The 12,543-nt window shown below is 43.0% G+C and overlaps 1 protein-coding gene across 1 annotated transcript; it reads left to right on the top strand.

Annotated features, from left to right (window-relative positions):
* Positions 1-317: 317 nt before the first annotated feature.
* LOC118428257 (monocarboxylate transporter 13-like) lies at positions 318-5,495 on the top strand. The gene is made up of 5 exons (XM_035838269.1): positions 318-531; positions 1,157-1,397; positions 2,048-2,191; positions 3,025-3,795; positions 4,528-5,495. The coding sequence occupies exons 2-5, from the start codon at positions 1,190-1,192 to the stop codon at positions 4,800-4,802; spliced, it is 1,398 nt and encodes a 465-aa protein (XP_035694162.1). The 5' UTR covers positions 318-531; positions 1,157-1,189; the 3' UTR covers positions 4,803-5,495.
* Positions 5,496-12,543: the final 7,048 nt, after the last annotated feature.

The raw sequence follows: 12,543 nt of genomic DNA on the forward strand, positions 1-12,543 counted from the left end.
TTTATAGTATAAACAATAATATTCCAACAACAATTAGAGGACGCACAATTGAGACAGTTTTTGTGATATCGTCTGTGCTTAAGAGAGGGATCGATTTTATGATCAACGTCTAACTGAAATGGTTCACCCCTATATTCAAGGCATCAAAATGTAAACATGAAGCGATGCGCGTAAAATACAACTACTTGTTGGTGTAACGTTAAGTTAATTTTGAAGGATAGACATGAAATATATAATATTTTTTAGTAATTCTAGGGAAGATTAATTACAAAATGTTTATTTGTGCTTCATCTTCATGAAGTGTTCATAACTATGGTGTAGTTGCGTTTCTTTCATATCATTGTCTTTCAGCAGTCTTTGGAGGACCTCTGGCGAGATAGATTGAAACTGCATCTCACTCTTCATTTGACCCAATGGTGACCCCATGACGTAGTTACACAACATATGACTGCAGCAGACGGAAACACACGCTGACGAAACCAAGAGCATTTCTTCACTGCTATATCGTCTCAGAAGAAAGTCACAACGAAGGTAGGACGATATTAAGCTACTGCAGGTCCTGTACAAGCTGGGAACATATGAATAACATAGACTAGAGGTAGATCTATGGGGAAATGCTGTGTAGATAATTGTTCAAATTCACGGTGTCGCGTTGGCTCACCAGTGACCTATATTTTCCCAATTAAAGGTCGTATGATGCAAAGTTGAAGGTATATGTGAGGTGGGCAGGTGTTAAGCGGTAAACAGATACTAACAGGTTACCGTACCGACAAAAACAAGATGATTACGGTAAGTGAACGGTGACAAATTTTGTTAAGCTACAGTACGTAGAATACGTAGAAGCCGTTTAATTGCACATCCCGTTTGACAGCATATTTTATGCAATTATCCGGATGGTGCAATAATGCGAAGTTATCCAGCTGACTGCACCGTTGTGGGATTTGGGGATTCTGTGCAATAAACAGAAGTGTGCGGTTATCCGGTGTGTAATTAACTGACTTCTACTGTATATTTAGGGTTTGACTAATCACACCTCACAAAATAATGGTGTTTTCCAGTATTATATATGAATGATTGGACCCGGAAAAGATAATTTTTAATCAGATATATATATACAGAAACTTGTCTCCAGCTCTGAATGTCTTCTTTTCCACAGATTTCATCCCCATAATAAAGGGACGGACTTGTAATGAAGCATGTGCAGTACCTAGAGGAGGCGCCAGATGGCGGCTGGGGCTGGTTCGTCGTCCTGAGCAGCTTCCTCTGCCACCTCTGCATCGTGGGCGTCGCCAAGTCCTTCGGCGTTTTCTTCCCGTACTTTCTCGAGGCTTTCGGAGAAGACGCCAGAAGCACATCTTGGGTGAGCTCCATCCAAGGAGCGACCTGTCTGTTTGGATGTAAGGTTTCATCGTTTAATTCCTCATTGTCCAACTGAGATTGCTTCAACCATATATTAGGGCATTTCATTTTCCATTAATTCCAGTAAAAGCAAAACATATCTCCTAGAAAAGTTAAACTTGACTTCAATCATCTTGAGATGTAATACTGTTGGCAGGACTTTTACTGTTATCTTATTCCTAAGTTATGTGACTGTGTAGTTCCCAAGTATTGTATGGTGTCTGTTTCTATATGTGTCCAGGGAGTCCTGAAAAACAGGCTGAAGCCTGAGTGATGTAACCCTGGTAAAACAAAATAAATGAAAAAGGAAAATGAGAACAGGATAATCAGTATGGCAATCCCCCTAGTACAGTAGGGGCATCTTTGTTGGATAGTTTTAAAGAACACTTGCAGCAAGATGTGCAGATGTTAGGTGTGACGGGTCGTTCAGCTGCTGCCGCGCCGCGTGCCTGCGAAGCTGGTGTGTTATGCCGAAGGGCGGTTATACTGGCTATATAGATACAGATACAGAAGCTGGTGTGTTACGCTGAAGGGCGGTTATACCGGCTATATAGATACAGATACAGAAGCTGGTGTGTTACGCCGAAGGGTGGTTATACCGGCTATATAGATAGAGATACAGATTCACCATCCACTATGTTCTCCACAGCTGTGTTTGCGGGTGCCCTGACTAACGTGTTCGGCTGCAGAGCTGTGGTGATGATGGGGAGTCTGATCGCCGCCGCGGGTCTCATCTCCAGCTTCTTCATCACTAGTTTACCTGCCATGTACCTCACCACTGGGTTCATCACAGGTAAATAAAGTACAGTAGGTAGAGTGTTGCAGCCGGTAAGTCATGAGTTCGATTTAAGAATGAGGCATGCCGCTTTATACCAACCCATATTCGCATGTACAGACACATACAAGAATTCTTTTTTTCCATGCACAATACCATGCACAATGAGTGGAACGCCCTGCCTGGCACGGTTGTAAGTGCTCCCAACGTTGAGTGCTTCCGTGACAGGCAGGCGGCCTGCCCGCCCTAACCCGGGACCTCAACTCCCCCCACACACACACACGATGCTCCATGCGGGGCCATTTGGGGGTACCCCCATGCAGATGAAGATGCTTTCTCTGCTTAGCACTCAGCATCTGTGAAAGTGTATTGGCTGATTAAACTTAACTACCAGAGGACTAGCCCCCTGCTGTAGTGATTGCCCAAAGTTGTGTGGCCCAGGACTACAGAAATGGAGATGGGCACTGCCCTATGCACCATCTGGAAGGACTTTAACTTATCTTTGTTCTATTCTGCAAAAGGCTACAACCACTTAGCAACCAACAAATTTACTTAGATTTATGAGCAATTTTTTCACATTTCATGATGTGCGTCAGATTCCAATTAAACTTTAAGACCAAAGTGTAATACACCAACTTAGTTAGCTCTACTGTCACTGCTGTTCAGCCTTTGCATCATCTTTGCTATTGCATGCAGTATTATGCACTCAAAACTATGCCAGTAGGCAAACATACAAATAGACAGATGAATGCTTCTTTATATCAAAGTTCTAACCTCCTTGACATAGGAACTTAAGTCTTATTTGTCAGCTTCCTTTCTTACAAATGAAATTTTTCCATTTTTTCTCTCAGGTGTCGGCTTTGCCCTAATGTACACCCCCTGCCTCACCATGGTTGGCAGATACTTCAAGAAGAGACGTGCCCTCGCAAACGGCCTCGGTGTGACCGGGACGGGACCGGGGACCTTCATTCTCCCGCCATTTTTCCAGTACATCATCGACCAGTACGGCTGGCGGGGTGCCCTACTTGTAACCGCAGGGGTAGCCCTGCAAGGCCTCGTGTTCGGCGCGCTGCTAAGACCTATATACCTCAAGGAAGACCTTGAAAACCATTCCGCAAGAGCACCTCAGGACAAAAGCATGTGTTTGACACGTTTATTCGACTTCTCTCTCTTCAAAACACCGATTTTTGTGATTTTTGCGCTGTCGAATATTTTCTTATTTTTCGCCAACTTCATTCCGTACGTGCATCTAGTTGCCCATGCGAGGCATGTTGGGATAGATGCGCAGAAGGCTGCTTTCCTGATTTCAGTGATAGGTATCGGCGACGGAGTGTCCAGAATAGCATACGGCTGGCTTTCTGATCTGGGATTGTTCGTTCGTCTGAGAGGCTACATCGTGTGTCTGCTCGGATTCAGTTTAAGTTTATTATGTTTACCTGTTGCAAGGACATACCCTGCCATGATCGTCTGCTGTCTGTGTTTCGGAGTGTTCGCTGGTTGCTACACTACGCAGACAGCGGTGTTTGTAGCAGAGTTCTGTGGAGTGAAGCGACTGGCCAGCGCGATTGGGTTACTGTACAGCCTGGGAGGGCTCCCAACGCTGTTCGGACCTCCAATAGCAGGTAATATGAAGTAAAGAACCCACCTAGCCTCCGTTGCAGTCTTCGAACTGGGCTGGTTTTTATTGTTGGGGGGTGGAGTCTTGGTTCGCTTGTTGGCTTGTTTGCTTGGTTCTCTTGTGCTGGGAAAGGCAGTTTGAAACAGGCGAAGCTCGCTTTCACGACAAACTCCCTTCCACAGCAAACTCCCTTCCTCGACAAACTCCCTTTCCTGACACAAGAGAACCTAGCCAATGTTGAAAATCGCGAACCAAGCCCCCCCCCCACCCTCAAATAAAAACCAGCCCCATTTGAAGACTGCAACGGTGGCTAGAACCCACCACACTTCTCCATTAGGGCAAATAACTCCCTAATGATACATCTAGAAGGCTTGGCCTTAATGAGGAATAGTACCATTTTGCTTGGTTGGGTAGTCTTGTCCACATGCCGAACACATAAAAGAAATTACGACATAAAATATACAACAAAGAGAGGGGTATTAGAAATCAACTGATTATCACAAAATCCCTCCAAATCTGTTTTACTTTTGGTGAATCTTCTTTTAGGTTGTTAAAAATGCAAATCTTCATAGTTCTTGTATACCTCTCTTCTGATAATGATATTAAAGTGTATCGAGATGTTCTGCACACTGGGATGTCATTTTGACTCTGCTGTATATAGTCTTAAAAGCTCAATATCACTTTCACAATCATCTGTATCTGACTTAACATTTTGTATTTTCTCCCTCATCTTCAGGATATTTGTATGATGTAACCGGAAACTACGACGCTTCGTTCTACACGGCCGGAAGTGCGGTGCTCTGTAGTGTGTTGCTCATGACGCCAGTAGAGATCTTTCTCACCAGAACAGCCCATTCCCGAGGGGATCGGGAAAGAACAGTGCCCGATGACATTGACATTGACCTTGCAGTGTCTGGGACAGGAAAGGAAGCAGTAGAAGAGTCCTTAGAGTTAACTGAGGACATGAGAAACTGCAAGGTTCCATTTCTTGAAGAGGAGACAACAGTGTGACATCGAACAGTGCCTGGTGACATTGACCTTGCAGTGTCTGGGACAGGAAACCTTGAACCTTGAACGTGGACATCAGGGATGTCATCACTGGTCGCAATGGATCCTTCTTCTCCACTCGGGAAAGGAAGTAGTAGAAGAGTCCTCGGAGTTAACTGAGGACACGAGAAACTGTAAGGTTCCATTTCTTGAAGAGGAGACAACGGTGTAATGCCATCCTATGTAGTCTGTATTGTGCATTGTGTTTCCTAGAACCTACATGCCTTGTATTAATTCATAGCCAGTTGCTTTATACAATGTACATTACTTTGCCTCAAGCTAAGGGCACAACCCGCCATATGTGCAAATACGTGCTGTCTACGTGCAAAAACATATATTAGGCAATCTTTTGGGATCCGTAAGTGGTAAGTACCGCCTCCGTACAAACTCGTAGGTAATCTGACGGGTTTTGGAGCACGCAGACACGCCGTAGAACTTTACGTGCAGGCAAAACTTTGTGTGCCATTGGGCTTCGGATTCGCCCCCATACGTACCAGTACGGACGACGTGCCTGCCTTGTACAGCCTAAATGCACGTACGGCGGGTTAGGCTCAAAATCAAACCTGACTGTCGGGCGACCACACTAAACAAATCTACCAAATACCATCGCAATAGCACGCTGAGTACTGGAGATATAACAGCGAAAACTCACCAAAACACACAAAACACGAACCTAAAAACTATACCTGTATTTCATACAGGTAAATATAACCTTGGCGAAGGTAATTATTTAGGTACCTTTAAAACTAAATATTGAAGATTCTTATTGATATCACAATTAAACATAAAGCCACTCACAACAACATTGTCGGGTAGTGTACTTTATTTCTCTTTCTCTGTTCTCCAACAAAGACACAAACTGAAACATCACTTTAAATCTTTATTTAGTATGCGGCATGGTTGTATATCCTCACTCTCTCCGCTGGGGGTCGCTACTGGCTATCCAGGTCGGCTCACTTTCCTACGAACCTGTGGGAAAAAGATACATCACTTTTAAAAATGCCATCAACGTTCAAGGTCTTTAAATACGTATGGTTGTTCTCTGACGTAATACATCGACCGCAGTATTCTTTTATATCTCTATCTAACATTCTGAAAGCAATGTTCCACAGTAAATGATATCGACAATGCATCTTAGCCTCCGTTGCAGTCTTCGAATTCGAATGGGGCTGGATTTTATTGGAAGGGGGGTGTCATTAGTTTGTGATTTTCAATGTCGGCTAGGTTCTGTTGTGACAGGAAATGGTGTTTGCCGACGAAAGGAGTTGGCCGGTCGCGCAGGGGAAGCATTAACTTTAACTGACTCCCCTGGCCAATTTCCCGATTTGTTTTGCCGAATTCTGCAATCCCCGTACGCCCGTAGGCAGGGCTGGTGAACACCAAACACGTGCACACACACACACATACACATACACACACACACACACACACACGTATATACATACACACACACTCACGCACACACAGACACACACACATACATACACGCACACACAAACACTCACACCACGCACACATATACATACATACACACACAAACACACGAACAAACAAACACACAGAGAGAAAGATAATGAAAACAATACCTCTAATCTAACGACTTTGATGCAGTAGTACGTTCACACACGCAGATACGCACACACACACATACACACGTGCACACACACACACACAAACAAATACTCATAGAAAGATAACAATAACGAAACCTTCACGACTATGAAGTAGTAGCAGTGGTGTACTTACATCTGACATGTGTATACCCCACCGGTACCAGACCAGGCGCCGTTCTGCAGACATGTCATGGAGGAGACGAAGGATGTCGGGATGTACCCGGAATAGCAGTGGAACGTACAGGTGGTCCCGTAGGTGTACGGAGGGGCGCTGGTACAGTGGAAGTAGGCGCCGAACGTTAGCGGCGGGTTACAGGTGCCCTGGCTCTCGTCTTTGTCGGGAAAAAAGTCAACAATGTTATCCTTTTATCTTGGAAGAAGAAAATGTCAAGCATGTCTGTTAAAGCCATACTGTACAGAGGGTCGCTGGTACAGTGGAAGTACGCGCCGAACCTCAGTGGAGGGTAACAGATACCTTGGCTCTCGTCTTTGCAGGGGAAAAACCTTGCCTCTTGATCAACATTGTTATATTATCAAAATGGTAATATTATCAGGTGGCCCCGTAGGTGTACAGAGTCGCGCTGGTACAGTGGAAGTAGGCGCCGAACGTCAGTGGAGGGTTACAGGTACCCTGGCTCTCGTCTTTGTCGGGAAAAAGAAGAATACAAAGTCAAGCATGTCTCTTGATCAACAATGTTATATTATCAAAATGGTACGTAATATCATCAGATGGTCTCGAAGGGGTACGGCGCGCAGGTACAATGGAAGTAGGCGCCGAACGCTACTGGGTAGTTACAGGTACCCTGGCTCTCGTCTTTGCAGGAGAGGGAAGAAAAAAACTACGTCAAGCATGTAGATCAACATTATTATATTATCAAAATGGTAATAAATTATTATCAGGTGGCCCCGTAGGTGTACAGAGTCGCGCTTGTACAGTGGATGTAGGCGCCGAGCGCTAGCGGAGAATTACAGGTACCCTGGCTCTCGTCTGTGAAGGAGAAAGAAGAATACAAAGTCAAGCATGTTTCTTGATCAACACTGTTATATTATCGAAATGGTGATATTATCAGACGACCTCTTAGCTGTACGGAGGGGCGCTGGTACAGTGGAAGTAGGCACCGAACGTTAGCGGCGGGTTACAGGTGCCTTGCGTCTCGTCTTTGTCGGGAAAAAAGTCAACAATGTTATCCTTTAATTTTATCTTGGTTTTCTGTTCCGGCCTCGACCTGAGGCCCCGTCTTTACCATCCATACCTTAAGGGGGTTACACGTGCCCTGGGTCTCGTTTTTGCAGGAGAAAGAAGAAGAAAATGTCAAGCATGTCTCTTAAAGTTAAAGCCATACTGTACGGAGGGCCGCTGCAACATTGGAAGCAGGCGCCGAACGCTAGTGGGGGGCTACAGATACAGGTGCCTTGGGTCTCGTCTTAGCAGGAGAAAAAGAAGATACAAAGTCAAGCTTGCCTCTTGATCAGAATCGTTATATTATTATCAAAATGGTAATATGGTGGTCCCGTAGCTGTACGGAGGCGCGCTGCTACAGTGGAAGTAGGCACCGAACGCTAGCGGCGGGTTACAGGTGCCTTGGGTCTCGTCTGTGAAGGAGAAAAAAGAATACAAAGTCAAGCATGTTTCTTGATCAACACTGTTCCATTATCAAAATGGTAATATTATCAGATGGCCCCGTAGGTGTACGGAGCGCTGCTACAGTGGAAGTAGGCACCGAACGTCAGTGGAGGGTTGCACGTGCCTTGGGTCTCGTCTTAGCAGGAGAAAAAGAAGATACAAAGTCAAGCTTGTCTCTTGATAAGAATCGTTTTATTATTATCAAAATGGTAATATGGTGGTCCCGTAGGTGTACGGAGGGGCGCTGGTACAGTGGAAGTAGGCACCGAACGCTAGTGGCGGGTTACAGGTACCCTGGGTCTCGTCTTTGTCAGAAAAAAAAGTCAACAATGTTATCCTTTTATCTTGGTTTTCTGTTCGGGCCTCGACCTAAGGCCCCGTCTTTACCATCCATACCTTAAGGGGGTTACACGTGCCCTGGGTCTCGTCTTTGCAGGAGAAAGAAGAAGAAAATGTCAAGCATGTCTCTTAAAGTTAAAGCCATACTGTACGGAGGGCCGCTGCAACATTGGAAGCAGGCGCCGAACGCTAGTGGGGGGCTACAGATACAGGTGCCTTGGGTCTCGTCTTTGTCGGGACAAAGAAGAAGAGAAAGTCATAAGCTTGACTCTTGATCAACATTGTTATATTGTCAAAATGGTAATATTATCAGGTGGTCCCTTAAGGCCCCCTCTCACTTGACGTGCGGCACGCTTGCGGCATTGCTGCGTTCGTTCACTGCGGCACTGTTGTGTTAATTTCACCGATTTGGTCTTGCACTCACACTGACGTGCGGCACTGTTGCGTTTCTAGACTAAATGAACATGTTATTGACAATTGCAGCGTTGTCAATTTATTAAAAATCACTGTAAAATGATGAGAATGCCCCAAAATGAGATTTATAATGAAAAAAATTTCCCTTATGATAATGAATTATATGATACATATGCTACCTTCAACTAGTTAAATTGTATCATGTTGTTTTTTCATATGTTTGTTATTCTGTTATCAGTCATGTCTGTTATCAGTGACCTGTACCTAGCCCGTCGAGGCATGAATGTACAATAAAGGTCTTTCATTATTATTATTATTATCATTATTATTATAAATAACCTTGAAAGACTTTTACTGTAAAGGAAATGACCCAAATGAACGGACACGAACCATATACCAGATTTGAATCGATGTGTACGTTTTGCACCATGTAACGTTATGTGTAATTATGTATGTTTATATGTTTATTCACCAATTTTGCAAATTTTTAAAATGAAAATGCTTGATATTTCATACTTTTTTGTATGACGCGGAGTATTTTCATTGTCGGCGGATGGCTTGCCAGCCTATTGATGTCTAAGTCTATCATATTTGTAAAAAGTGAGAAAAATATGGCCCATGGGTCTGAATGACTGCAATTTTGTTTTTTATCGGTGGCAGGCTACCAGCAATGATTAGCTTGTAACGTTATAACGCAAACGCAAACTCGTTATCATCCAACATAAATAATTTCTTTTTGAACGTTGTACGATAACCTTTATCTCTACATCCGTAGGTTAATCGATAAACCAGTTACTTATTTTTTGTTTTCAAGTATAAAATACTGACCTACTTCCAATTAAATAAATCAAAAGATGTATTTATATTTCAGCCATACCATAGGTATGGTGAAATATATTGTATTCGTAATGTTTCTTTCTTCTTTCTTTCTTTCTTTCTCCTGTCAAATCTTCAAATCGAATCAACTCCGCCATTTTTTGACCGATTGACTTGAAATTTGGCACAAAGGTAGAGTAAGCCAATACCCCCAGGTGTTTTTTTCATTTTTTTCATATCTGCCTTTAAAATGATTTTATTGAGGTTTTTATCAATTTTTATGTATATTTCGGGCTCCTGTACCCTGGTATTACAGCCGAATGACATGAAATTTGGTACAGAGGTGCCTTGATCATATGCTCACCTAGATTCAATAACAGTTTTGGCATACGGTACAACAAAATGCTTAATTTTGCGATTTTTGGCCATTTTTTTACCAAAAAAGGACATTTGTGGCTCCTGTAGCCTCGTTTTACAACCAAATGATCTGAAATTTGGTATAAAAGTGCCCTTCAATTATGTGCACATAAATTCAATAAAATTTTTCCCATACGGTACAACAAAATGCTTAATTTTGCGATTTTGGGCCATTTTTTGACCCAAAAAGGACATTTGTGGCTCCTGTAGCCTCGTTTTACAACCAAATGATCTGAAATTTGATATAAAAGTGCCCTTCAATTATGTGCACATAAATTCAATAAAAGTTTTCCCATACGGTACAACAAAATACTTAATTTGGGATTTTTGGGCATTTTTTTGACCAGAAAAGGACATTTTTGGCTCCTGTAGCCTCGTTTTACAACCAAATGATCTAAAATTTGGTATAAAAGTGCCCTTCAATTATGTGCACATAAATTCAATAAAAGTTTTCCCATACGGTACAACAAAATACTTAATTTTGCGATTTTTGGGCATTTTTTTGACCAGAAAAGGACATTTTTGGCTCCTGTAGCCTCGTTTTACAACCAAATGATCTAAAATTTGGTATAAAAGTGCCCTTCAATTATGTGCACATAAATTCAATAAAAGTTTTCCCATACGGTACAACAAAATACTTAATTTTGCGATTTTATGGCCATTTTTGACAAAATTTGGACATTTTTGGCTCCTGTTCCCTCGATTTACAACCTAATGACCCGTAAATTGGTAAAGGGGTGCTCTAGATATCTATTCAAATGACCCATGTATAATTTTTGGCATGGACCACTTTAAAATGATATATTTGGGATTTTTTTGGTCATTTTCCAATGGCCAAAGGGGTCAACGACCTCAAGGCCTATTGTTGCATGAGGGAGATGGCTGAAATATGCTGTATTTGCTCTCAAGCAAATGTCGGCCTTTCTAGTTTTAAGTTAACTCTGAATACGGATACAAGGTAAGTTTTGTGGAATTCGCAGTGTTTTTACTGGATCGAAAACCACTGTAAAATTATTAGAAATGCATCTAAAATAGTTTTTCGGTGATAAAAGGATGTTTACTTTTGATTCTTGGTGTGAAATAGGCAAAATATATCCTTGATACTGTTTGGGGCATGGTGGCGGCACTGTTGCGGCACCGTTGCGGCACTGTTGCGGCACTGTTGCGGCACTGTTGCGGCATCTTGCCACTTGCGTTATTTTTAAACTTTTTAAAAAACGTCGCGCTTGCTTGCGGCACTTCTAGGTTTGCTTGCGGCACCTCTAGGTTTGCTTGCGGCACCTCTAGGTTCCGTGGCGGTACATCTGCGTTTTCGAACGCAGCAATGCCGCAAGCGTGCCGCACGTCAAGTGAGAGGGGGCCTTTAGCTATACGGAGGCGCGCTGGTACAGTGGTAGTAGGCACCGAACACTAGCGGTGGGTTACAGGTGCCCTGGGGCTCGTGTTTGCAGGAGAAAGAAGAAGAAAAAGTCAAGCTTGTCTCTTGAACAACAATGTTACCTTTTGTTTTTTTAACGACGCAATATGGTGGTCAACTCATGCAGTAGTGCTGATATAAGTTGCCAACATACGGACTTGTATATATGTGCGTATATATTCAAGTCCGTATAATGTCCATATAGAATTCTTATCCTTTAACGTGCTTCACAGTTCGCTGGAAAAGTTTTAGAAATCGGACAAATCTAGACATACAACATGCCAGAGGTGTTATATTAGCTGGAAGCAAACCATACTCCTCAACCATCCAACTCCTCTAGCATGTTGTGTGTACGAGTATAATGCCCATTTTTTCAGCAACCTGTGGAGCCTGCTTGAATTCAGCTGCCGTAATTAGCTAGCGCCGAAAAAGTCCGAGAGCCCAGTAGAAAGTCGCAGAATATACTGTGTAAAAGAATCTCTAGTTTCTCTCATACTGCATATTTTGTTCTGTGAAATCTTGTTATATAATGCGTATGTTACTATTCCTGTTCCTTGTAAGTCCACGAGGGCTGGGCGCACAAAGCGCAAGACATGTACTACTAAATAAAATGTCATTCATTCATCCGTCCAATTCATTCATTTGCCACGTTATAACACAAAGTTAACGTATCAACCGTACCTTGTGACAAAGCCGGGCAGGCGACCATCGCCGCGATCAACAACAGAAACGTCCACATCTCAGTTACCATCTGTTGAGTCGAGTAAAGAGCACTGCAGTAGTCAAGTTAGGGCTTGTTGCGGGTGTGGCAATTTCTTTATACTGTATCAAAGGCCATGGGAACCACACAGCTGATCGATAGGGACCGGAAATATTTCTAGAGTCTGATACAATCGTATCTACACACACACACACTCGTGTAAGCGGTAAGGTAAATACGATTGTACGCGGCAAAATTTGATTTCAATGAATAGGATGTTCAATGTGTATTTCGGCCTCGAAAGAAGATATCAGAACTCCGTAGAGCGCGATTCTAAGTGTTTTGAACACAAAGTTTCTTTGCTG

Source organism: Branchiostoma floridae, chromosome 12, assembly GCF_000003815.2.
Source record: "Branchiostoma floridae strain S238N-H82 chromosome 12, Bfl_VNyyK, whole genome shotgun sequence".
Taxonomy (NCBI): Eukaryota; Metazoa; Chordata; class Leptocardii; order Amphioxiformes; family Branchiostomatidae; genus Branchiostoma; species Branchiostoma floridae.

Coding starts and splice junctions, on each gene's coding strand:
- LOC118428257 (XM_035838269.1), top strand. CDS start 1,190: ATGAAGCATGTGCAGTACCTAGAGGAGGCGCCAGATGGCGGCTGGGGC. Junction 1,398..2,047: donor AGCGACCTGTCTGTTTGGAT/GTAAGGTTTCAT, acceptor TGTTCTCCACAG/CTGTGTTTGCGGGTGCCCTG. Junction 3,796..4,527: donor GTTCGGACCTCCAATAGCAG/GTAATATGAAGT, acceptor CCTCATCTTCAG/GATATTTGTATGATGTAACC.